Source organism: Xiphophorus hellerii, chromosome 9 (assembly GCF_003331165.1).
Source record: "Xiphophorus hellerii strain 12219 chromosome 9, Xiphophorus_hellerii-4.1, whole genome shotgun sequence".
Taxonomy (NCBI): Eukaryota; Metazoa; Chordata; class Actinopteri; order Cyprinodontiformes; family Poeciliidae; genus Xiphophorus; species Xiphophorus hellerii.
This window is the reverse complement of record NC_045680.1, coordinates 27,590,547-27,614,136: the sequence shown is the minus strand read 5'-3', so window position 1 is coordinate 27,614,136 and position 23,590 is coordinate 27,590,547. Positions and strand designations below refer to the sequence as shown.

General features: G+C 37.0%; 2 protein-coding genes across 5 annotated transcripts in view; both read left to right on the top strand.

Moving 5' to 3' along the window:
* Positions 1-7,443, top strand: part of naaladl2 (N-acetylated alpha-linked acidic dipeptidase like 2) — a 421,085-nt gene extending 413,642 nt beyond the window's left edge. For 2 of the 3 annotated variants that reach the window (XM_032572669.1, XM_032572668.1), the window contains one exon: positions 3,575-7,442. In XM_032572669.1, the coding sequence (XP_032428560.1) occupies positions 3,575-3,821 (247 nt within the window). In that variant the 3' untranslated portion in view covers positions 3,822-7,442. Of the gene's footprint in view, positions 1-3,574 lie in introns of all 3 variants that reach the window. The other variant, XR_004340546.1, reaches the window with a different exon arrangement.
* Positions 7,444-13,331: 5,888 nt separating this feature from the next.
* Positions 13,332-23,590, top strand: part of LOC116725155 (uncharacterized) — a 69,919-nt gene continuing 59,660 nt past the window's right edge. For both annotated transcript variants that reach the window (XM_032571040.1, XM_032571039.1), the window contains exons 1-5: positions 13,332-13,526; positions 19,405-19,446; positions 20,829-20,902; positions 21,005-21,073; positions 22,270-22,369. In XM_032571040.1, coding sequence (XP_032426931.1) covers positions 13,382-13,526; positions 19,405-19,446; positions 20,829-20,902; positions 21,005-21,073; positions 22,270-22,369 — 430 coding nt within the window. In that variant the 5' untranslated portion in view covers positions 13,332-13,381. The remainder of the gene's footprint in view (positions 13,527-19,404; positions 19,447-20,828; positions 20,903-21,004; positions 21,074-22,269; positions 22,370-23,590) is intronic.

The following is a 23,590-nucleotide window of genomic DNA, read 5'->3' as shown; positions in this document are numbered from 1 at the left end:
TGACCTGGTTTTCAAATTCAATACAAATTCAAAAATACTTCATTGATCCCAAATGGAAATGAAATGCTGCAATGTCTCTTTTAATGAAAGCATTGTTGTAGATGGTGATGGCTGTGGGCAGGACAGACCTGTAAAATTTCTGTATGAAAAAAATCTCTGAAAGATGCAGCATGCGTTTAGCCCTCCTGAGTGAATAATTTGGAGAAGAAACATTTGTGGCTGCAATTACAGCTGCAGGTTTTTTACTGCATGTCGGTACCAGCTTTGCAAATGTAAATTTATAGTGATTAAGCTGCAATCACTATGAATTTATTATAGTCTAGTGCCCTTCTGTAGCATTTAAAGGTAAATGTAATTCACTTCTAACTCAAAGGAAGTCTGTGTTATTACACAGTTCTTTAATAAATAAAGTCCACAAGGAGCTCTGTGTCGTCATGGTACCCCCCACCCCCCAGTGCTTCTGCTGTATGAAAACCTAACATTTGTTAATCATCATCATCTCCAGCCAGATGTGATCACTTTAATCTGTATTTCAGAGCCATTATCAAGTCTCATTCTAGCCGGTAAATGTGTGATTTGGATCTAGCTAATGGTGGTGTGTTCGTCACTCTTGAATGGGAATGTGGGACCTGAGCACACAGGCACTTTGGTCGGTGCTCAGATGATGTCATGTTGTACTCTCGGGCAGCTCATTTCTCTGAAATTTGTCAGCTTGTCTGTTCATTGCTGGTTGCTTCGTCCACAAGCACTCCACAAGTACCGCCTTTGCTCAATGTGTGACAGAAATCCACAGACCAATCAATGAATGCATTCTGCTGCCAATCAAATTGCTTGCATGCAATACCTGGTCAGGTCCGGCTGAGATGGTTCCAGAACTGCAGAACCGGCATATGGAGACGAATGCTGACTGGGGAAGACCCAGTTAAAGCCTCGTCATTAGAGAAGGGGCTGACTGGTTTGTTGCATGTTTTTGCAGCATGTGGGACTACAGAGTGAGGAGAAACACTTTGAAGCAGTCTCCTCTGCCATTTTTAATAGTCTGTGAGATAAATATCAGTATAAAGCCCTGTGTCCTCTGTGCCGAGGTCTTATGCCGTGTCGTCGTGTTTCCAGCTGGGAGAGCACAGACCCAGCAGACAACCCCCCTGCTGAGAAGCATTCTGAAACAACAACTCCAGAAAAAGTTGGCGCCTCCTTCAGAAATTCGTTTAGAAAAACTATTCTCTGAGCATGGGGACTGGGATTGATTTCATCTTTGTCATCCCAATAACATATTATCAACATATTCTCAGTGCCTCTGTCCTTCAGGGACAGTCTCTGTGGTATATTTAGCAGTTTCCAGAGGTAGACGTAGGATTTTCACAGTGCTCTGTCTTTGAGTCTGAATTGTGTGCTGAAGGTCAGTGCTCTTCACACCCTATAGAACACGACCTGCGCCTTAACAGATGAAGAATCACTCCATTTACTCTCTAAGACTGTCCGTTCAGCCACTTTAGGACAAATCAATGTTCTTCAGTCCCATCGAGAGAAACACTCTGCAGTTTGTGCCATTCTGACCTACAAATGCCTACTCTGCTACCCCCAAAGACTTATCTATGTATCTGTACTGTATGGAGAGAGGACTTTTACAGCCAATAACTTACATGGTGCAGACAGGAAAGAGAGCAGAGGTCAAATGAGTGAAAAACAGTTCTTCACAAGTTGCTGTTTTCAGTCGACAAAATGTGTCAGGCAATTTACACAAACCCATGACGGAAAATGGCCATTGGAATGATTTAGAAAAAGGCACGTGCTGAGGAGAGACAGTTTTCTGTTGATTCATTTGTATGTCGCTGCTAGGTGAGACCCACCTCTGACTGTTTATTTTAAATGAGATATGCGGCCCTGAAAATGTTTCCCTAAAAAATCCTAGAAATAGGTTTCTGTCTTGGAACGAATGGAACAAGCTTCAAAAAGCATTCCAACTCAGAGCCTTTGTATCAATAGGAACTTTTAAAGATATCTTAAAATATCGTATTTCTTATGAGCAAAGAATGACAAATTAAAATGAGCTTGATCATTTTCATTCTGGTGGTCAATATTCTTTGAAGGGATATGTTGTTTTCAGAGGCATCATAAACCATTTTCTTTATGGTTTCAGGTGTGCGTGTTTTTTATTTCTGGTTTATTTCCTGGTTTTGGTTGTTTTTTTAATTTAAATATTTAAAATATCTTGTTCCGCACAGAATTAAAGTGTATTTGTCTGAGTGAGGGAACTTGAATCAGTATGCAAGTTTGCATAATGATGCAAGTTTTCAAATATGTTATTTGAAAACTGTCTCAAATCAACAAGATTATCATTTATTGCAATAATTTTCTGTGACAATTTATCGTCCTCCAAAATGTACTCTGTCTGAAACCTGCACATGTTTCAGCCTGAATATTTGACTCCAATTTTATCCAACTGATCTCATGCCAGACATCATAGATTCCACCATGACTTCTACCATGGATCGAGGCCCATCCAGAACAGAGTCCGAAACATTCCAGCTTGCTGTGTGGAAACACTCCAACCTGCCAGTTGGTTTTGGGATGGTGGGAAGCCCATCCTATAACTAAAAGCTCTTCATGGAGGCAGCTGCTGGACTTAGTTGGCAACTTGTGTCTCTCTTTAGAGCAGCTGAAAGCTCTTGGTGGTTTGATGAAAAGCTGATTTGAGCGTCGTCTTGCTAGCAGCAGCATCCTTTCTTGTGAAACTCTTTCAACCAGAAGCACGTTTCCTTTGGAGTGAACATGGTTGACAAAAGAACAATTTTTAGCACCTTCATCTGCTCTGCTAATTAACCATTGTTAGCACTTTCCTTTGAGCTAGCAGCTGAAAACATTTAAATGAAGCCTTCAGGTCATTTTGTGAGATAGCTAGTGTTTCACATGGTTAGGAGTTGGAGCTTGGATCTGGAAATAAAATCACAGCCAAGTTGAAATCAGTCTAGTTGCAATTTGCCATTTATTTTAGTGTCACTTGGTATTGGTGATGAAAGCCCAGAAGAACAGAGTTTTATTCATTTTAGAACACAAAAGGAACATGGTCACAAATAGATATTTTACTGCACTGTTGTTGGCTCTGGTTTAATCAAATGCAAATCGTCAGAAATTCTACTAAATCATTTATGCAAGCAACTTTTACTACATTCTTTATCCTTGGCAGCCATGCTGGAAACTAAACTCAGAACTGCTTGGCAATCTTGATCTTTCTCAGGCGTAATTCCAACTTCCGTGGGATGATTTTGTTGTTTTTCCAACTGGAAATTCAAAATGGCCAACTGACGAAAACAATGAGTTTTATGATTCAGTTCATTTTCAATAATTTTCATTAACTTTGCATTGATTCCCTTTAATCTTATTATTCTTCATAACAATGTAGAGTCAATGAAAAACATCACCAATAAAAACAAGGAAACAGCAAAAACTCTTCTCAAACTTGTTTGTTTGTATGTAACCACAAAAGAATCTCTTCATCGCAGTATCCAAAGCTTTGTTTTGGTTTTTCTTTTGTAATCTGATCAATTGTTGTTTTTTTTCTTGGTCTCTACAGAAATTTACTTTACAGCCTTCCAGGAAAAACTCCCCAGTTCTCCATCCTCAAGTTCTCCCCGGATGTGGTTCTGCACTGCAGCGTGACGAGCAAGGTGGCCAAGCACTTCTCTCCAAACAAGGACGCCTTCTGCACCAGCGCCAAGAACCAGTCTCTGTCTCTGATTCTGAGGGCGCTGCGCTCGGCCGAGAGGCTAGTTGGCTTTGGGCTGGACCTGTTCCAGAATTACCCGGGCACCACCAAATGATTCTGATGCAGATATAAAGAGTGCCTCCTCTACCAATCTCAAAAATCACTCTGCGGTTCAAGAAAGAATGAAATTTACAATTTCAGCTACTTTTTTTTAATCCAAATCGTGCAAAAACAGAATTTAAAATATGTATGAATGTATCAACTCTAACTTGTTGCACACCTGCTATTTGATATGCAAATGATATGGAAAAGTGGGTCTGCTTAAATTGCACTAATCTGTCTTCCAATAAGTTTGAACCAAAAGGTGAATGGCTATTTTCTAAATTTTATGTTACTTTATCTGATTTTCCTCTTAACACTTGCTCCCACTTGATGTGGAAGTTTCTTTCCTTTTCACTAAACAAATTCTGGCACTAAATGTAAAAAGAAAATGAAAGTAGCACTTCAGAATCAATGTTAGGTTGAAAAGAAAACCAGATGTCAGTGTTTAAAAGCAAAGAAAATGGAAGAGTATTTGAGTTTCTCTTTAAAGTGTAGCCTTGGTGAATGAGCAGAATATATTTAACACTTTAATCCCTTTGAGCACTTGAAGTGTGTTAGACTGTTCACCAATAAAACACCAGGAAGTCACTTGGTTTCTGAAGTTGCTTTAGGAAATCCCAACTCTCTCCAAACAGATGATAGTCTGCATTTGAAGTGAAATACAATTCAGGTTGGAAAATAAATCTTTTTTTTTGTAAAAATCTACCAATCTGTTAATGCGAAGAACAAAAGCCATCCTAGTTTCAGTAAAGATCACTATGAGCTAATCCATATTTATTGTCAATATAGTCATTTTAATCTCAACCACAGTACGTGACTTTTTTGTGTTAATTGATCATCAGAAATCCTGTAAAAAGGATTTTCCAGATTTTATTTTAAAAAGATTTAACAGGCCTTTAAGTTTTGTTGTAGTTAGGCATGATTTTTTGTTAGTTTTTGTGCAAACCATTTAGTAAAGTAACTTAATGCTATGAAAAGAATAATATATATTTTAACGTATTTTCAAGTACAGTTTCAAGGCATGATGATTGTTCTAGTCTCTTATATTTTATGATGGTTTTCTTAGCATTAATTAGTTGTATTTATGTGAATGTATTTCAGGAAGCCAGCTGGAAAATACACAAAAACGCTTTCTAGGTTTTCTAGGAAGAATTTCTTTGATTGATGTATTTCCTGGTTTTTTGTGTTTCTACAGCCATTATGATGTGTTAATAATTTTTGATTTTTAAGTCTTTGCATATATTGTCTTTTTTTAATAGATGTGCATACATTTTTAAGAACGTTTGATAAAGAACATTTTGTAAGTTAGACCGATTATTGGTATGTAACTACCAAACTTTTAAATGCAGAAATTTACAGTAATGAAACAAAAAAATTCTTGTCAGGGATATAAAAAAAAAAGCTTGTGTGCCTTTAATAAGGAGCTTTCTTGAGTTTGTTATATATTTTACCAAAAAAAGTCCTGTTATCTTTGGCAACATGAGGTTTCCACATTAACCTGTGATTTGCATTTAGTTTCCTCCCAGCCCTGATTTTTCTTCTTGCTTGTAAAATTGCATGGAAATACACATTCATGTGTTTTTTAGTACCTAGAAAGTGCCATTTTTAATTCTGATTTGTCTTGTTATTCTGGCAAGAGAGACAAATAAACACTGGAGTGGTGAGAGGAGGGGCTGCAAATTCCAGCCTACACCAACAGATGTCGCCATACTCTATAAACTCCACCTTTAACAAGGTGAGTGAAAACTGGGTTGCTGTAACTTTGAATCAAATAAATTCTTATATATGTTTTATTTGCTGGAAATAAAACTGTTATGTTTTTGTTTTTGTTTATTTGTACAAACATAACAAATTGTTGTTATAAAAAGAAGGACTTGTCTTTAGGCACTCTTGGTTTGTTGATCTGAAAACCCAGGCATCACCTTTTTACTCTCCTGGCTGTTGGAGTTATAGTTTTTGTTTGCTTGTGTGCCATTTGTTTTGATGGCAGCATTTTATGTCTTTTTCAGCTTTGTGAACTGGATTGTGTCTGTCTCATGTTTCTCTTGCTGTGTTCCAGTGAGTGTGTATGATTTTGAAATGTAGGTTGTCTGACCAGTCGATCCTAAATGTCGTGATGAGTGGAATTGTCAGTAGTCTGAAAATCATTACACCGGAAAAATACTGTATCAATATGTCTCTTTGTTGGCAAAAACACTTTAAATAATGTTATGCATGCTTTAATTTATATTAGGACAAAAAACGTCATGAGTATATTGTCAGGTTATGATACTTGGTAGTGCATATTTTTTCTCTCTCTTTTTAGAATAATAGCACAAATTTATTGTTCTTTCTACATGGTGGAAAATCAATGTAAAATCTGATATTTGCTGTTTTCTATGACTTAAATTTTTTCAAGGTAACTCTGTGACACAGGTTGGATTTATTCTGAGTGACAACATTTTGGAAGTCCAGCCTTGGGCAGCGCAAATACAAACAGGACATTAAATCTAATTTTGTTCATGCCATAGTTAGATCCTGAACACTGGCCTTTAAATTATACAAAGTAAATCATAATGGGATAATTTCAGAGACTTAAGCAGAGTTTCTTCTAACACTAATTTGGCATCAAACATTGTGTAAATTTATATTTAACTAATAAATGTAAAAAACCCAAAGTAGGGGTCGGGACCCGACTTGAGGTCACAAATCAACAAGATTGGGGATTAAAATGATCTTCTTAATTTAAATTATGAAAAATGTAAATTAAAAATTCTTAATTGTTAATTTAAGAATGTGTGATTAGTGGTGAATCAAACATGACACATGACCATGGTGAATTTGGGTTATAAAGGTTAAAGATATAAAAACAGTACTTTCAACAATTGGCTTTTGATTCTGCTTTTTTTGCTGTGACTGTACTCCTAGTTGACTTAGTAGAAATGCGAATGTAGTCAGTTCATAATCTGCTTCATAATCTCTGCACTGTATCCATCTTGGATGAAATCTAGAAAGCTGAAGGACAGGCTTTATGTGCTGCAGGATGATTCGTTTGTTTCAGTTTATTTAATCAGGTTCATTTGTTTGCTTTCTAATCGCATGGACAGAACACAGATCACTGTTCTGTAACAGTTTATGTTAAACTTATCAATGTAAAAAAGTGACATGCAAATTAAGAATGATCCTAATCAACTGATGTAAATGTGGTTACATGCAGTACTCAATGCATCATTGCACAACCACAGAGACATGCTACCTTTGTGAAGCCGTTTGAAAAATACTTGACTTGACCTGCTGTCTGTGTAAACTATATGTAAGCAATATTAAATATGCCTCATTGTAGGCAGTTATGAAAACTGCTGTATTTTGGAAATTGTACAGAATTTGAATGATGTATAGGAGTTAGTGCCAGATTCAGTAATGTTTCTTGTCTCTGTTTTTAAAAGCAACAAAAGATATTGTTTTTAGCAAACTAAAAAAGTGTTTGCTCTCTTACAGATTTAATCTGGTTTTGCTTTTAGTAACACTGAAACATTTCAGATCCTCAAACAAGTTTATCAGACAAATTCAATGTCAGTGAAAACAAAATGCACATTTAAAATTGTGATTTTTTTTATTTTTTTCTTATTCAGGGAGGAAACTGTTCGAAGTAATCGCACTCCATGTAAAAACGAATTATCCAGAACAGCTTGAGCCAGTGATACTAACTGTTACTGTGTTAGACAACTTTCACACCGCTGTGGCGGAATTGTATCTCATTAGATTTTGTTTAAATTGAGCAATACCGAAGGGTTTCTAATAAGCATGACCAGGAGGTCATAGGTCATGCCACAATGTCTCCGTTGGATTTAAGAGCAGACTTTGACTTATTTTGTTTTCTTAAAACCAAGGTGTACTTACTGATGTGTTTCAGATTATTGTCCATGTTAGTATTCCAAATTCTCTACAGCTAACAGTAGCTGCATTTTCATTGATCATGTAATTGCACAATTTCACATTTTGAAAATAAATTTGCTTAATAGAAAAATAGTTGTTTTTTTTTTATGAAAAGTTTTGCTGCTAGAGTGAGGTGGGTTTTTCTTTGGCCATATTGAAACTGGTTAATTTACAAAACTGCAATGGAAACGATTTTTGTACCATATGAGTCACATGATCAACAACCGGATGTTGCCACTGCTGCAAACCACAAAGAAGACGACAACAGGAAGTGGTCGTCTTCATGTTTTTTAATGACTTATCGCATTAACAAACATAGTCACGTGTGATTTTAATTTTGTTTCTTATTTAATGGAAATACCACGATTGTAAATTTTTTTGTGCATTATTGGCAAAGTTTTGCAGACATTTGTAATGGAAATGCAGCTACTAATAGTGGTCTAATGGATGTACTCTGTCAGGATTTTCTGGCTGAAAGTAGAATTCCTGGTTCTATCAACTCCAAGTGGTCCAGTTCCCAAAGTAGAAAGCAACCCCAGACCATCACCGTGTTACCATGCCTGGTATGAAATGCTATGGTAAATTTACTCCACTTGTCAGAGGTCACACACCTTCTACTTTTATCTCTTAAATTTACAGAAAAGTAATAGCAAAAGTCAAAATGTTTTTTGGTAAATATTTGTTTTGGTTTGTAATATTTGTAGTGGTTTTAGCCTTGGAATGGACGTAGCTTTGGCCCAGTCTTTCTTGAATCATGAACACTGACCTTACCTGAGGCAAGTGAGGCCTGCAGAGCTCATGATGGTTTTATGATCTCCTGGATCAGTGTACTCTTTTTCTTTTGGAGCTGTTCTTGAATGATATTAGTCTGCACAGTGTAGAAAGGGCAAGGATGGAAGTTCCAGATAGAGAGAGTGAATAGCCACTGCAAAGGTGAGAAAATGAGTGATCTTCGGAAGCCCAGTAAAATTTTAATGCATTTAATGTTATCCAACACTCCAGAAGCAGTTTAGAGTATGCAAAGGTTAAAAAAAAAAAAGGGTTAAGTGTTTTCAATTTCTTTACATCAGGGTATGATGTACTGCTTTTTTAAAATACAAACTATTTTATAAGTCTGCAGGTCTGGCAGAAATCAGGGTCAGGTGTGGTCAGTGTTATTGAACTGAAAAATATGGTTCTTCACTGTCGATGGTTGGGGTCAGGGGTCACTTTTCTATATAGGCTGTTTTGTAAAGCGTTTTTTAAAAACTGCATGTTATATGTGCTCAGGACATTTTAGGACATTATTAAAATCTGTCTGATGATGTAAAATATTTACATTAAAAAATTGTAAAGGCGAAATAGTTCTTTTTTTTAATGTGTACAAATTTGTCTCAGCATTTTTAAAATGTACTATTTGACAAACCAACGGTAACTTTGAAAACAAATGTTATATTGAAATGACAGAATTTGCAAGGAGCTGCACATTAAGAACAGTACCAAAGGGCATAAGATGAGAAGTGAAGGCTCTCACATACTCCAGTGTACTGTGCATATTTGTCTGTGCACACTGTGCACTTTCTCCACAGAGTTTAGATTTCATTGCCAAAAATTCTCATGATGAATTCCTTCATTTCCCACAATCTGAATGGATAGTAGCAAGTTTTATGAGTTGGCGCTTAGTCCCATTTCTTCTGCGCCCGGGCCGCCACCACACACAGCTGTCAGTGCGGCACAGAGAGTGGTGTCTTTGCGACTGGTTGCAGTGACTCACAACCTTGTTGTCTCATACAAAACAGTTCGATGTGAACAATGTTTCCTGCCAAGCAATCGACCTCTATGCATCCGTGTCCGGCGGTGAGTCCACCTCTAGTTTGTGTGGACCTCCATAGAGTGAAGAATGCCTGAGTATGTGGGGCCTTCAGTTTTACAGGCAGTGGCCAGAGCTTCTGACAGTTGGTCAAAGCAGTGAATTATGGGTTGGAAGTGACAATGACTCACTCTTACCACTGACTAGCATTACTGTTATTTCCCTTGAGATGTCACAGTATTCACTTTTTGATGCCCTTCAAAACATGCCAGATCCTTGGAAATCCTGTCATTATTGGACTGCATGTGCTCAAAATACATCCAAATCAGAGCATTCCTTCCAGATGTTTAATTTTGTTTTTTTCTGGTTTTAATGTATGACGTCAGTGTTGTTGGCATGTTTGGGGTTTTTATATATATTTGCACCCTTGAAGTAATTTAACAATGTTTTACAATAAAAGTATGTTTAACCCTGAGTCTGTTTTATTGTTGGTATCATACATACCATATTACACACACACATGCACAAACACAAAAATCTATATGTCCAACCATATTAGGAGTTTGTTTTTACTTCCATTAATTTTAGTGACTGCTTTTATGTTTAGCACTGACCCTACACATTACTAGTATATTCCTAAGCCTAACTTTAACCAAACTCACAACATAACTCTAAATTTAACCTCTAATGGTAAAAAATGGATCCAACACATGAGAACGGGGCCAGAGCCCCGTAAAGCTTATTGGACTTCAGAATGTTAGTGAATAAGGTTCTATGCAGGCTACAGAAATGAGAACACACACATACACACACACACACCTACAAATACATTAAAAAGGGCTTCATGTCACTTTTTTCAGCAAACCTTTTAACTTCTGTTGTGCTACCCTTAAAGTGAATCAGTTCTGAAAAACACCCAATTGCAATAGTGAATAGTAAATATGGTTTACTACCAAGCCACATTTTTCCTGACTTTATCTTTCCTTCGTTGAAATGTTCACACAATTTTTATTACAAACCAACAAGCCAGGTATTTTGGCATGAAGAATTTGCATGCATTGCACATGAAACATAGCATCCTACCAAATATTGTATCAAAGCATTCTCTTGTGATGATGAAATTATATTTGTTGCAATTAAATATGTTTTGTGCCTCTATTAAACTTGTATAATTTTCTCAGTTGATTCTTTGAAGTGCACCTGAGTGGACTGTCAAAGGACCTTGGTCTGCTTGATTTGAGAAACAATAAAGAATTTTACATGGAGTGGAGACAAACTGAAGATGAGTCCTGACTGGCAGCATTGTATGGAAAATAAATCATTTTTAATATACATGTAGCACCATTAAAGATGAAAACCCATAGTGGCACCACTATAAATCAAAGGGCATAGTATAGAGGCAGTAGAGCAAGGACAAAGAGGCCAGAGGTAACCCTGAGAAAACTCCACAGACCAGTTCAATACAAACTGCTCACTCCAGACTTCAACAATGATGTTTACTGCAGAACACGGCTAACTCCTCAGGGCAGCACCTTGATTGAGCCTTCTGGACAACTCAACTTGGATAATTGCATTGTACTCTTTATGAAAAAAAAATAAATCAAAATCTAAATAGTTAGGAAGTTGGAGACTAACAGAATTACAAAATGATGTTTGTTTTCCTAGTTAACCTATCTGGTCAGCCAATCTAGTTGGTTGGATTTTAGTAGCTCTCCTAAGACCAGTGCTTGAATTGTGGGCGTAAGCCCAGGATGTGTCTTTGTAGCATCGAACATCATGAAGGAGGGCAGGAGGAGGCGAAGGAGAAGAGTGACTGAATGAATATGCTTGAGTTGGAATCTGTCTGTTGGATTGGACTGAATTTATCTATTTATTTATTATTAGTAAAGTGCTTTAAGGTGACAAATGTGAATTGGTGCTTTATAAACAAACAGAATAAATTGAATTGAATTGTGTTAAATATGTGCCACAAAGAATCCTTTGTGTCTGCTGACCTTCTCTCTCTGTAACGTCGAACCTTCTCTGGTAACAACTTGTACATTTCAACTCCACTCCGGTGTCACCTCTTATATGTACAGGTGCTCATTAAGGACATGCTGTCAGAAGTCTGAATCTGTGCAAAATTAGAATTAAGTCAAATTGTTCCCACTGGAGGTGGAAGTTGGTATTTATCTGAGGATTTGTGATTGACTAGTTTTAATGAGAAGACAACACTAGCACTGGTGGAGTGTGTGTGTGTGGCTTTTTGTGTGTTTGACTCAATTGAAGTTTTATGTGATAGACAACTTAATCTTATGCCTGTTTAGGTAATAATGAATGTATTAAAAGAATAATACACCATTCAAGAAAAGACAAGTCATTAAAACTCTTTTGGGAAAAAAAAGTATTAACCAAAAAAAAAATTAAATATAATTCATTTCATAATCACCTATAATTGAAGAAAAATACAAGAAAACCTGCAATGAAAAAGCATAATTGTTAGGAAATCATGACAACACTCCTGATTTCAGTTGATTCATGCTGCTGACTCTCCCTCTCTCTCCTGCTGATAACTCATCGTCCTGTGCTGCTCCCTATTTAGACACCTGCTCAGTTGGAGATTGTCTCATGTCTTTGTCACAGGCTTCAAGCCTCACCTCAACTCCATGAGAGTTTTGCTGTTTATTGGACTTGCCTGTCTCTGACCAAACCTGTTGCTTAGTCCTTACTGGTATGTGAGAAGAGTTTTATTTATTCCTGTTGCTGAACCTTGCCTGACCTTACTCTAAGTCAATTATATTCTGGGTATTTTCCTGACCTGAGAATCTCCTGTATATGACACTGCACTGATATAGCTGTCAAAAACTAAAATGAAAAACTTCATGTCAGCTGAATTTTCTCACATGTTGTCACTTCGCCACCAGCTGCTTCACTGTGTGAGAAAACATAACAAAATGCTTCTAGTTTGTAAAAGCATTTTGTTGTGCAGGGTATTGTTGCCTGTTTTCCTTTGTAAAATAGCTCAAGCAGTTAGATTGGATATCGGAGTCAATCTTCAAGTCTTGTCACTGTCATTTGGATGTTTGTCTGGGCTTTGATTGGGCCTTTCCAACACTTTAATATGATCAGAGACTGTTCTAAAAGTGAACCTCTGGTCTTAGGTAATTTGAACAATCATTCTCAAAGGACTGGTCATGTAGTTAACTTCATCTATCTTTCCAGGAACTTTGACTAACTTCATTGTCCCTGTTGAAGAAACGCCACCTTTTCCATTAGCAATGATGGGTTCAGAATGATGTAGTGTTTTTGTATGTGGGCTGAAAATTAGGTTTTGATTTAAAGCATTTTCATACACGTTTTCCTGGCTTAGCTACGGCAAGGTATAAACAGGTCTTTTGGCTTTCATCTCGTCGCTAGAATAAACTGAGTTTCACTCTATACTAATCTGCACTAGTCTAAAGAGATAGATTTTATTACATACTCAAAGTCCAAATTACATAAAAAAAGAAAACAAATGCGATAAAAGAATAAGAAGTACAATTAAAAAACGGCTCCTAACCATTCAGGAGGCAATCATACATGTCTCCAAAGTACATATGAGTATTTTACTGCACTATATTTAACGTTATATTTCAATTACATTTCTATACCGCCAATTCACAACAAATGTAGTCTCGAGATATTTTACATAAAACTAAAAAAACAAACAACAACAAAAAAAAACATTTTAATTCAATCACACAGTCGACATATAGTCAGTTTACATTTTTGCTTTGAAACAAATCCTGTCAGGCACGCGCAGCCGGGAGGTCGCTCGCGCTCACTCGTGAGTGAGGGCGGGGCGGGGATGTAGGAGGTGGCGGAGGAGAGAGGAAGCAGGAGAAGTGAAAATGATGGCGACCGAAGCGGGGGAGATAAGAGCTCACACAAGCCCCTGTCCCAACCCCGACTACAACCTCAGCCCTCTGTCCATCAAAATAACGCGGAAAAACCAGGACAGACACTGGAGGTTGCGGTGCATTCATCTGCAGTGCTGTGAGTACCGACACACATTATGGGAGACAAATGGCAGTCTCTGAAAAATAAATGACAAACGCGCTACCTGTCATGAATGTCCACCTTTTGCTTTGTCACATCATCATAACTGACCCAAGTCATATCCCAGTTTAGCAGAAGCAAACCCTCCAATAAACATTGGCGCTAAGGGGAGACAGGGCGAGGGGTGGGGGGAGTTAGCAGGTAGACTGCAGTGAGGTGTTGCGGTGGTGGATGGAAACGCCGCAGTTTCCTCAAGGAAATTACATTTAGGTCAATTATTTCATACACATCAGTAGCATGTCTGTTGAATTGTGGTTGAACTGCTATAAATTACTATAATAATTTATTTGCGGCACGTTTAGCACTAATGTTTGCTTAAGTTAGTAATCAAATATATCGTTATACCCTGCCTTAAAAAAGATGTCAACCAAAACAAAAGTGATATGGACTCGATTTTTTCTTCTTCTAAGACTGATCAAAAATTGTTGGTCTTCACACAGTGTCAGGAAGGAATAAAGGGCACAGGAAATATTTTTCCATGCAAGATTTCAACCTGGTTTATGTGTTTTCTGTTAAACATTGTCTTTTATATATGTTTAATTCTCATAAACGGATATTTAGGATTTTTTGAAGTGAGGCTCTGTGGAATTTCCCATAGTAGACAGATAACACAAGACATGACAGGGGAGTTTATGGGAAAGTGAAGAAAGCCTATAAAAATGCTCAGATTTGTGGGTTACCATCATCTCATAATAAACATACAAACTCTGTTTCTCAGCTGAATATCTGTTCCTACAGAAAGTTATTCTGGTTGAGGATTGCCGTCTGTATTAATCTCCCTTAATCTGCAATGATACATGCTTGTGCTTTTCCACTTTTACTTGTTTATTTTTATTTATTTTGTCCTTTTAATTTTTGTACTTGGTTTTTAAAAGGTGCTTTTCCATATTCGTTTTTTTGAATTTATTGATTTAATTTTTATTTATTGTTTTTATTATATTCATTTATTATATTGTATTTAAAAAATGTGTTTCCATATCTGTTTAATTTCACTGACTTATTTTAATATTTTAAAAACTGTCCCTTTAAAAAAATATAGCTGATTTAAAAAGAAAATATATATTCTGCTATGTTTAGGGACTACTTGTGTGGAAGATTTACAAAAATGTGAGAATTTAGAAAACCTGCTGTGTTTTTCTGGCTCTAGGTGAGTAGTGGCACATGCTGCTCTAGGCTTTCAAGATGAGCTTAAGACAGCAGCCAACAGAGCACCCCCTGTGTGTGTGGGTGGAGGGGTGTGCGGGGGTATGTGTGTGCGTGCGTGCACACACCCCCACGCAGGGGTGTGTGCATGTGTGTCAGCATTTCTCTGCCCATTTTTAAAAAATGAAAACTATGTTGTAAGGATTCACTGATGCTTTTGGGTTAGTCTTAGCACTAGGGTGTGAATTGAGCTCACCTTAGGGTTAGTCAGGCACTGGTAGTGGTTTGGAGTAGGATCAGGGCTAGGCTGTAGAAATGAATGGACATCAATGCAAATTCCTTGTGAAGATAGAAAGATGTAAAGCACAGTTGTCAAATTCCAGTTCTCAAGGGCCACTGTCTTGCAGTTTTTAGATGTGCCACAGGTACAAAACACTGGAATGAAATGGCTCAATTACCTCCTCCTTGTGTAGATCAGTTCTCCAGAGCTTTGCTAATGACCTAATTATTCTATTCAGGTGTGGTGCAGCAGAGGCACCACTAAAAGTTGGACAGTGGCCCTTGAGGACTGAAGTTTGACACCCCTGATGTAAGGTGTGTGTGTCTAAGAGCCCTTCCTTCTGTTCTCTTGAGGGCTGCACAACAAGTTTAAACCTTTGGTAGCCCAAAAAAAGGGATCAACGTGGTAACATAGAAAGAAATTGTGACTTTCCTGTGCAGTTTGTCAAGGTAGCAGTCAGAATAACTACTGGGTCATACATGAGGGACCGTTTAGGACAAAAACTATGTTTTGTCTCTCACACACTACTAAAGACTCATACACACACACAAAATATTAAAATTGCACATATATACTATTAAAATGTCACACACATACAATTTTTTTCTCATACACAATTAGTTCTATTCTCCAGCTGAACAGAAACAAAACTGAAGTTATGATTTTTGGACCTAAGGAGGAACGACCTAGAGTCAATGCACAGCTTCAGTTATTACAACTAAAAACTAGCAATCAGGCCCGAAACGTGATCGCTAGTTTCTGGTGATGGACTCTGACCTGAACCTCCAGAGCCACATAAAGACAGTAACAAAGTCGGCCTTCTGTCACCTGAAGAACATTTCCAGGATTAAAGGACTTATGTCTCAGCCAGATCTAGAGAAACTCATCCATGCGTTCATCTTCAGTCGTATTGATTATTGCAACAGCATCTTCACAGGTTTGTCCAACAAATCAATCAAACAGCTGCAGCTGATCCAGAATGCTGCTGCTCGCGTTCTCACTAAAACCAGGAAGATAGAGCACATAACACCAGTTTTAACGTCCCTCCATTGGCTCCCTGTAGCTCAAAGAATAGACTTTAAAATACTGTTGTTAGTTTATAAATCACTGAACGGCTTAGCACCACAATACATTAAAGATCTGCTGTTGTTGTATCAACCTTCCAGACCTCTGAGGTCTTCTGGTTCTGGTTCTGCTCTGCATCCCCGGAACCAGAACCAAACGAGAAGAAGCAGCTTTCAGCATCTATGCACCACAAATCTGGAACAAACTTCCAGAAAACTGTAAAACAGCTGAAACACTGAGTTCCTTTAAATCTCGACTAAAAACTCACCTGTTTATTATTGTATTTGAAACGTAATCAATTACAAATTTATTGATGGAACTTGACTTAATGTCATGTTCTGATTGTTGATTCTATGTTGCATGACTTTGTGTTTTTGTGTTTGTTATGATGTAAAGCACTTTGAAATGCTTTGCTGCTGAAATGTACTATAAAAATACAATTTGATTGATTGATTGAGAAAAATACACAAATTACTAAAATTGTGCATATACACTACTAAAATATCATACACACACATACACGTAATGAATATAGACATGCTATTCTGAATGATAGGTTGAAAATGTATGTGTGTGTGTGACCTAACACTTAGGATGAATGAATGAATGAATGAATGGGGATGAGACTTGTATTTTTCTGTGTTAGAGACTCATTTTTTGTCTGTGTGAGAGTTGTCACGGAAGAGGGGGGGGGGCATATTTTGGAGATCAGATCGCGCATGCGTTGATACCACAGTGAAGTTAGCTTAAAGTTGGATATTGGATATTGGCGCTCCATGGCGTAAGCGGCGTTTAGCTCAAGGTTGATCCGATTTATGAACGCTAATTTCGGCCAGCCGTTCTCTACTGCTCCCTCCTCCAGCTTTCTTTAGCTAACCCCGGAGTAAGGCGTTAGAGCAAAATTGTGAGAGAAAAATTGTATGTGTGTGTGACATTTTAATAGTATATGTGTGCAATTTTAATATTTTGTGTGTGTGTGTGTGTATGAGTCTTTAGTAGTATGTGAGAGACAAAACATAGTTTTTGTCCTAAATGGACCCTCATAATCCCAGTTCTGATATTAAGACACAAAACAGACTTTATTTTGTCTGTCTGACCTTTATGAAGATTTTGGTATCATTGTCTTTGGTTTTGCTACAATATTTTGACTTCTGTATATGAATACTGTAACTTTTTTTCTTTGAAGTGTCTACAATCTAAACTGGGAGAGGGTAAATTTTACTGATGTGTGTCCAGGTTTATAAAATGGTAAAATAAGTACATTTCTGCATTTCAACACAGATTTAGTTTTAGACATCTGGGCTTTTGTTTTCTGCCAGATTTTTCTAAGTCATTGGTGTCGTCTTCATTTTTTTTCTTTTTGTTTCTTATATTTACTTGTACATAGCTACAGCTCTAAATTGCTGTCAGATTTGTATCAGAGTATGCATCAATCATTTTTCACTTTTATTTGATGTTTCCACTTTGCGACATGTCTTTTTTTTTACTTTTTTAAAATGAATTTTGGCCACTTACACAACATGCACATTTTCAGCTCAGGTGCTTTTGTAATGGTTTGAAATACCTCAATCACAGTGAATTCAAAAGGAGCTGCCTATTGTCACATTTAATTTTGTTCTTTGAAATTAATCTTTTTTTTCTGAAATCCTTTAGAAGCTGTTAAAATATGTAGTAAGGTGACATTTGGGATGACTTTTTTCTTGACTTCTTTCCTTCTTTTCAACATACAGCTTTATACTTTGAAGTTGGATCAGACTGAAGCATTTCAAAATACAAGGGAGAAGTGACAACCAATTGAAGCATCAAACTCAAAGTAGCATTTAGGACGATTAGCATCATTGTGCCCATGTTCCTCTGGAACTCTTATGATCTCTGTCAATCAGAGGTAGCTGAGTGGTTATTAGGAGCCCTAGGAACACAGACAGTGAGAACAATTCTGATGACAGGTTTGATTACTGATCAGATGTCTCAGGAGAACATAACGGGAGGGATGAGTGAATCCTGAAAATTGACCAGGCTGATTTATAAAACGATAGCTTACGTTTGTCTCGTGATAATTTTAGCTCCTCAAGTCCAAGTAATGAATATAAAATGCATCTGAAATCTGGTGACCTTGTCAGTACCGTCAGCAGTTAGACAACACAGAGGATTCACACAGGACTGCACAGATGCCCATATTACAAAATATGGTCACTGCAATATGAATGTGTGTAGAAAATTGTCTTTTCTCGGCTATTAGACTTTGCATGCTAGTTCTTATCAAACTGCATGCAGTTTTCCTCTTTTACTATCTCATCTGATTTTTGCAGCAACGATTCAAAGTTGATTTTCAATTGAAAATGGCTATTTATAAAGAGTTCTGCTGGAATCTGTAGGATCCTGATAACCAACTTCAGGCAAAGCAGAATTACAAATGGAGACATTAAGGGGTATTTTTCACATTTATTAAATTTCAAGTATTAATCCATGCTTCGATGGAATTACTTATCCATTCTTAGCTACGGAATTTTCTTAATTTTTCTAGTTTATTATGTTTATTTCTTGTGTCTAGTTATTCTTTGGTATAGTCTACCATAATTAAACCATAATCACGGTTTAATCATGTTTCTTATGTCTAGTATTTTAATGTTAGATTCATTTCCTAGTTCCTAGTGTGCTCTGTAGATTTTGATTTGACTCAAGATGTTAAAAATGTAACTGAGTTTTTGTCAGTGTTAAAGACCAAAGCTGACTGCAAATAGCTGAAATCAACAAGTACTTAAGACCCCCTGGAAAAATGATTAGGAATGCTCATTTTTATGGGTCACACACCAAATCTACCTTAAAATGCATTGATACACACAGTGGAAATTGTCCCAGGTCTAATACCTACAGTATTTGTTATTCCCACTCTTGAAGGTACAGTCAATGAGTGGCAAGGGAAATAAATTGACTGCTTTACTGGAGCCAGTTAGTAGTGTCAAGTATCCTTGCACCAAAGTAGTTCAGCTTCCCAAGTTGTGTTTTCTTTTGAGTATTTTAGCTATGCACAAAAAAACCATGAACATGCAGATTTTCTGTGAATTTGGAATGTTTTTCCACAGAAAAATATGCAGAACATGAACCGGCTGGGGTCTACTATGTAGTAAATGTGTGTGTGTGTAGATGTGTATGTGCTGAACTTGTATCTCTTTAGATTTTTTTTTTCTTTGTAAAGTGAGATGGAGTTAGTTTTTTATGTAGCATAATCTTTAGAAAAATCAAAATATGACTGTAAGCTGCATAAAGAGATAAAGGGTAAAACAGTCTTTGCCTTAATATTAATATTTTCAACACTTGTCTTTCTAGACTTCCTGACCATCGCAACAATACTAGGAACTGGAATCTTAGGTACGTTTTGAAACTATTTTATGAAGTTATAAACATTCTAATCTTCCTCTCATCACATTGACTCTCATCACATGAGCCCTTCTTGTTAGCTTTCCTCACTGGTTACAAATGAAATATTGTTTAATATTTAGGCTAGCATTCCAATGAGTTTTATTTTATAATGAGTACTGAAAGCTTTAGATAAAGAAAAACGGGAGGAAAAACATGCTATGCCTCCCTAAGTAAAAAATAGGTAGCTATCAATCAATGCAATAATATACTTTGGATGCAAAAACCAATAAAAATAGCATCATCCCTTGTCTTTTGGGAACTTTTCATGTCCATGAGAGACACCATCAGTTTTTTGAAGTCAGGTAAATCTTTCTATACATTGTTTTATTTGTTTTTGAATTATTTAAAATGATCTATGTTGCTTTTAGTATTTTTGTTTTGATTTTTGCAATCTATTTTTAAAGTACTTTGGAAAAGTTCTTTAAAATTAGGGTGTTTACCTCCCTCCATGCTGTATTCATGGCCCATGAATAAGTGGAAATGCCCACTACTAGAGCTCTGCACTGACTTAGTTAATAAATATGCTGCTGTGATTTCTGCATCAGGGTTTTTAGCAGGAATGTGATGCCGTTCTTATACTAACAAATTTCACTCACTAAAATAGTTTTTCTAATTAGCAGATGTTTAAAAAGGAACAGATTTTAAAGCCATGCTTTAAAGTCATCCATGATTTTTTATTTTTTTTTTCCCCCCAGAATGTAGTGTCTGGTAACTTTAGTAACTTTTAACTAATTTCAAGTCACAAAAATCAGACACACCTCAAATCCTTACTAAAATCATCCTGAGAAACAATGTAGACCACCCGAAACTTCAAACCTGGCAACTTAGGTTTAAAAATATTAACGTCCTAATTTTGTAGTAGCTTTGGAAAAGATGACAGTACGGAGATAAAGGTTCAGTGGCGACTGTTTGCTCTTTCTCCTACATGTTTTTTCTGAAATATAACTTCACTTGGAATATAATTAAAACTCTGTCCATTTCCAGGCAGAGGAAAATTTAAATGTGTTTTATGAAGTGTGGCCAACACCAGAGAGATTTTTGTCGAGGTGGAAATTACATGGGACATTACATTTAACTGCTTTGTTTTGAGCAGAGTTTTTGTGTAGTTCCACAGAGGTCCGACCCTTCCTAGTTAATACTTGCTCAGCCACTTAAATCTCATTTGGAAATTAGCATTGTCAATTATATTTTATAGAAATCTGGAGCCAGCGCAGAGAGACGTTTCTGAGACACATCGACAAAAAGCTCGACAGACATTGTCTATCACGTTTTCACTTTTACCTGGGTGGGAATCAAATTCAGAGGCAGTTCAACATTATTTTCATTTTCAGGTCTTCCAGTCACTATAGCACATGCTGGCCTGGTGCCCTTCCTGGTCTCCTTTCTGGTTGGCTTCTTTGTTCAGGTAAGCAAGGTGTATTAAAATGTAAATGCAAACATCTTTCTGTCTGTTTATCTATTATGTGTTATTGATGCGTTATGAATTGACATATCTTTTGCTTTGTAGGCCTTGCTCATTTATCTGTTTGTGGAACTTCTCCAAAAATGTCAAGTGGTCCAGCTGGACTCTCTAAAGGTCAGGAGAACAAACCAGGCTCTTTTCCTTCTTCTACTTACAGTTTGTGTGTGACCTTCTTAGTGATGCATGTCGACTGCAGGAACCCAGCTGGTTTTCAGGAGCCAATTTTACTACTTTGTATTTCCCGGGGTACCCACACATCATTAAAAAGTCTTAAGTACATGTAGCTAAACTTAAAGTCATAACATGTCTTAAATTAAATTTTAAAAAATTTAATTAGGCCTTAAATATGTTAATTGCAGGTCTTAAATTCTGTTTGTGGCAGGAATATTTAATCATTAAACAGTTCTATTTAATGAATAAATAGGACTATTTAATCATTTACAGTAGTTTTTGTCATTTTAGTTGTCTGGCAAAAGCGTTAGTCATGCGCAGACACCTTCGAGACAGTTGAGGCTACTGGTAACAAGCTGCTAATATGCTATTGCTAACTGTCTTTTTGAGTCTACCACGGGTAAGTGCAAATGTATTGCCAGTTGGTTGTATGATGTTCGTTTTCACCATTGGCTCACTTCTTGCCAACCTATACGATGCTCAATGCATTCTGTGCAAAAAAAAGCTTGGCCCTGTGGGGCTTAAGACTAGAGAGCCATATGCAGTGTGAAAAACACACAGCTGCTGCCTGAAGCCACACACAGACCCCAGAATTGTGACAGTTTTGATCTGTGGAGTGGCAAAAGCTCCCAAGAAAACTGCTGCTGGTGCTGCATCATGTATTATAGATGACATTCATAATAGTCTTAATAAGGTCTCAAAGACTTACATTTGGGTTGTTGAAACCTGAAGAAACACTGTCTCCACTTCATTTTTAGTAAAACTGGTAAAAACAGAATACCAGTGCACCTTTAGTCCGTGTTTTTTTTTTGGGGGGGGGGTGTTTCCATTTCATCAACAATTCTTAGATGGAGGTTTGTAGTGGAAAAATGCTAAGCATTTTAAATTGGTTTAAAGTTTTGGTTTATTATTCAGTAACATCTGTTTAAATCCAGAGCGATTTTCTTCTGTTAACTTAAAGGTAGAGCTTATATCTGTAACAAAAAAACAGTAAATCCTTTAGTCAAAGTAAGATTTTAGTTTAAACAATTTATGGTCTAAATCATAAATAAAATTAAGCTCAGCCCCCAGCTGGATCAGTTACAGTCTATAGAAAGTATGTGTTGTTTTTCTAATGTCTATTTTTATGCTGTACTCAGACAGGTGTCGCAGAGTGTATTGTGATGGATCAAGTGAGCCCAGAAAATCCAATCGCACCAGATGAAGAAGAGGAAGAAGAACTTGAAAATGCAGAAGCTGGTGAGACATGTTTGTGTTTGCAGAGGATCAGACTAAGATTTTTAACTGAGAATTTGTAAAAAAAAAAAATTTAAAAGAAAGCATTTTAAGTTTTTTTCTTCTCACCACAGACCTCTAAGATGATTAGATGGAGCTCTCTACTTCATTCAGTAGGTTGGAATAAAATGGTCAGGGTTGGTTGATGTGGAAGAATGAAGTGTGATTCCTCTGATATGCTGATTTTCCTTTCTTGTTTGAATTTGTAGTGTTGATTATCATACCCGTGTCTTGGAATCACTTTAAGCCTTTTCTGTTGACTCTGTCTTTGTTGCTAAGGTGATACTGTCCTGCAATGCTTGATCAGTGGGGGGGCATATCACCTGGCAAAGAAGAGATTATTGCATAGCTGCACAGAAATCCTCATAGGCAATGTGAAGCTGTGGTGTCCGCACTTTTGCCAGGGGGGCCAAAACTGTCAAGTTTAAAGTGAAGTTGAGAGCCACAAAATGTGAACTTTTTTAACAACCTCAACAGAAAATATGCACAATATTTAAAAATCTGATTGTTTAATTTGGGGGTCGGCAACCCACGGCTCTAGAGCCGCATGTGGCTCTTTAGTGCTGCCCTAGTGGCTCTTTGGAGTTTTTTCAAAAATGTTTGAAAATGGAAAAAAATGGGGGTGGGAAATATATTTTTTGTTTTAATATGGTTTCCATAGGAGGACAAACATGACACAATCATTTTTAACATTTTCTAATGCTATAAAAATGTGTAGAGTAAATATTAAATTTCAACATTTCTGTCAACAAAGATTTGCGTCATAGCCTGTGACATGTTTCTTTCAGCTGAGCGGCAGGTGGCTGTGGTAAACAAACCGACGGGTGTATGGTGGGCCGAAAATAGCCGAGGAGACATTTTAGAATTCTTGGACCGAACCATTTGCATTCAATCCCAATTCGGAAGTATTACCTGATTTAAGCTGATAAACAGTAAAACAACTTTAAACCATTTATATTCTGCTTTTTCTCGCCTTCTGTGTCGGCAGGCATTTACATTGCCATGGCAACCGACACAACGTCTTCATTAACCCGCAGAGCAGAGAGTAATATATTGACCAGAATGTCCTGCGCTGTTGCTAACTTCCTGCTTTTGAAACGGTCTCTAGTCAGGTTGCATTCAGAAAGGTTTTTTACTGTTTTAGAGTCCACTTCAACCGGACCGAGACCTAGGTTTTGAGGCAGA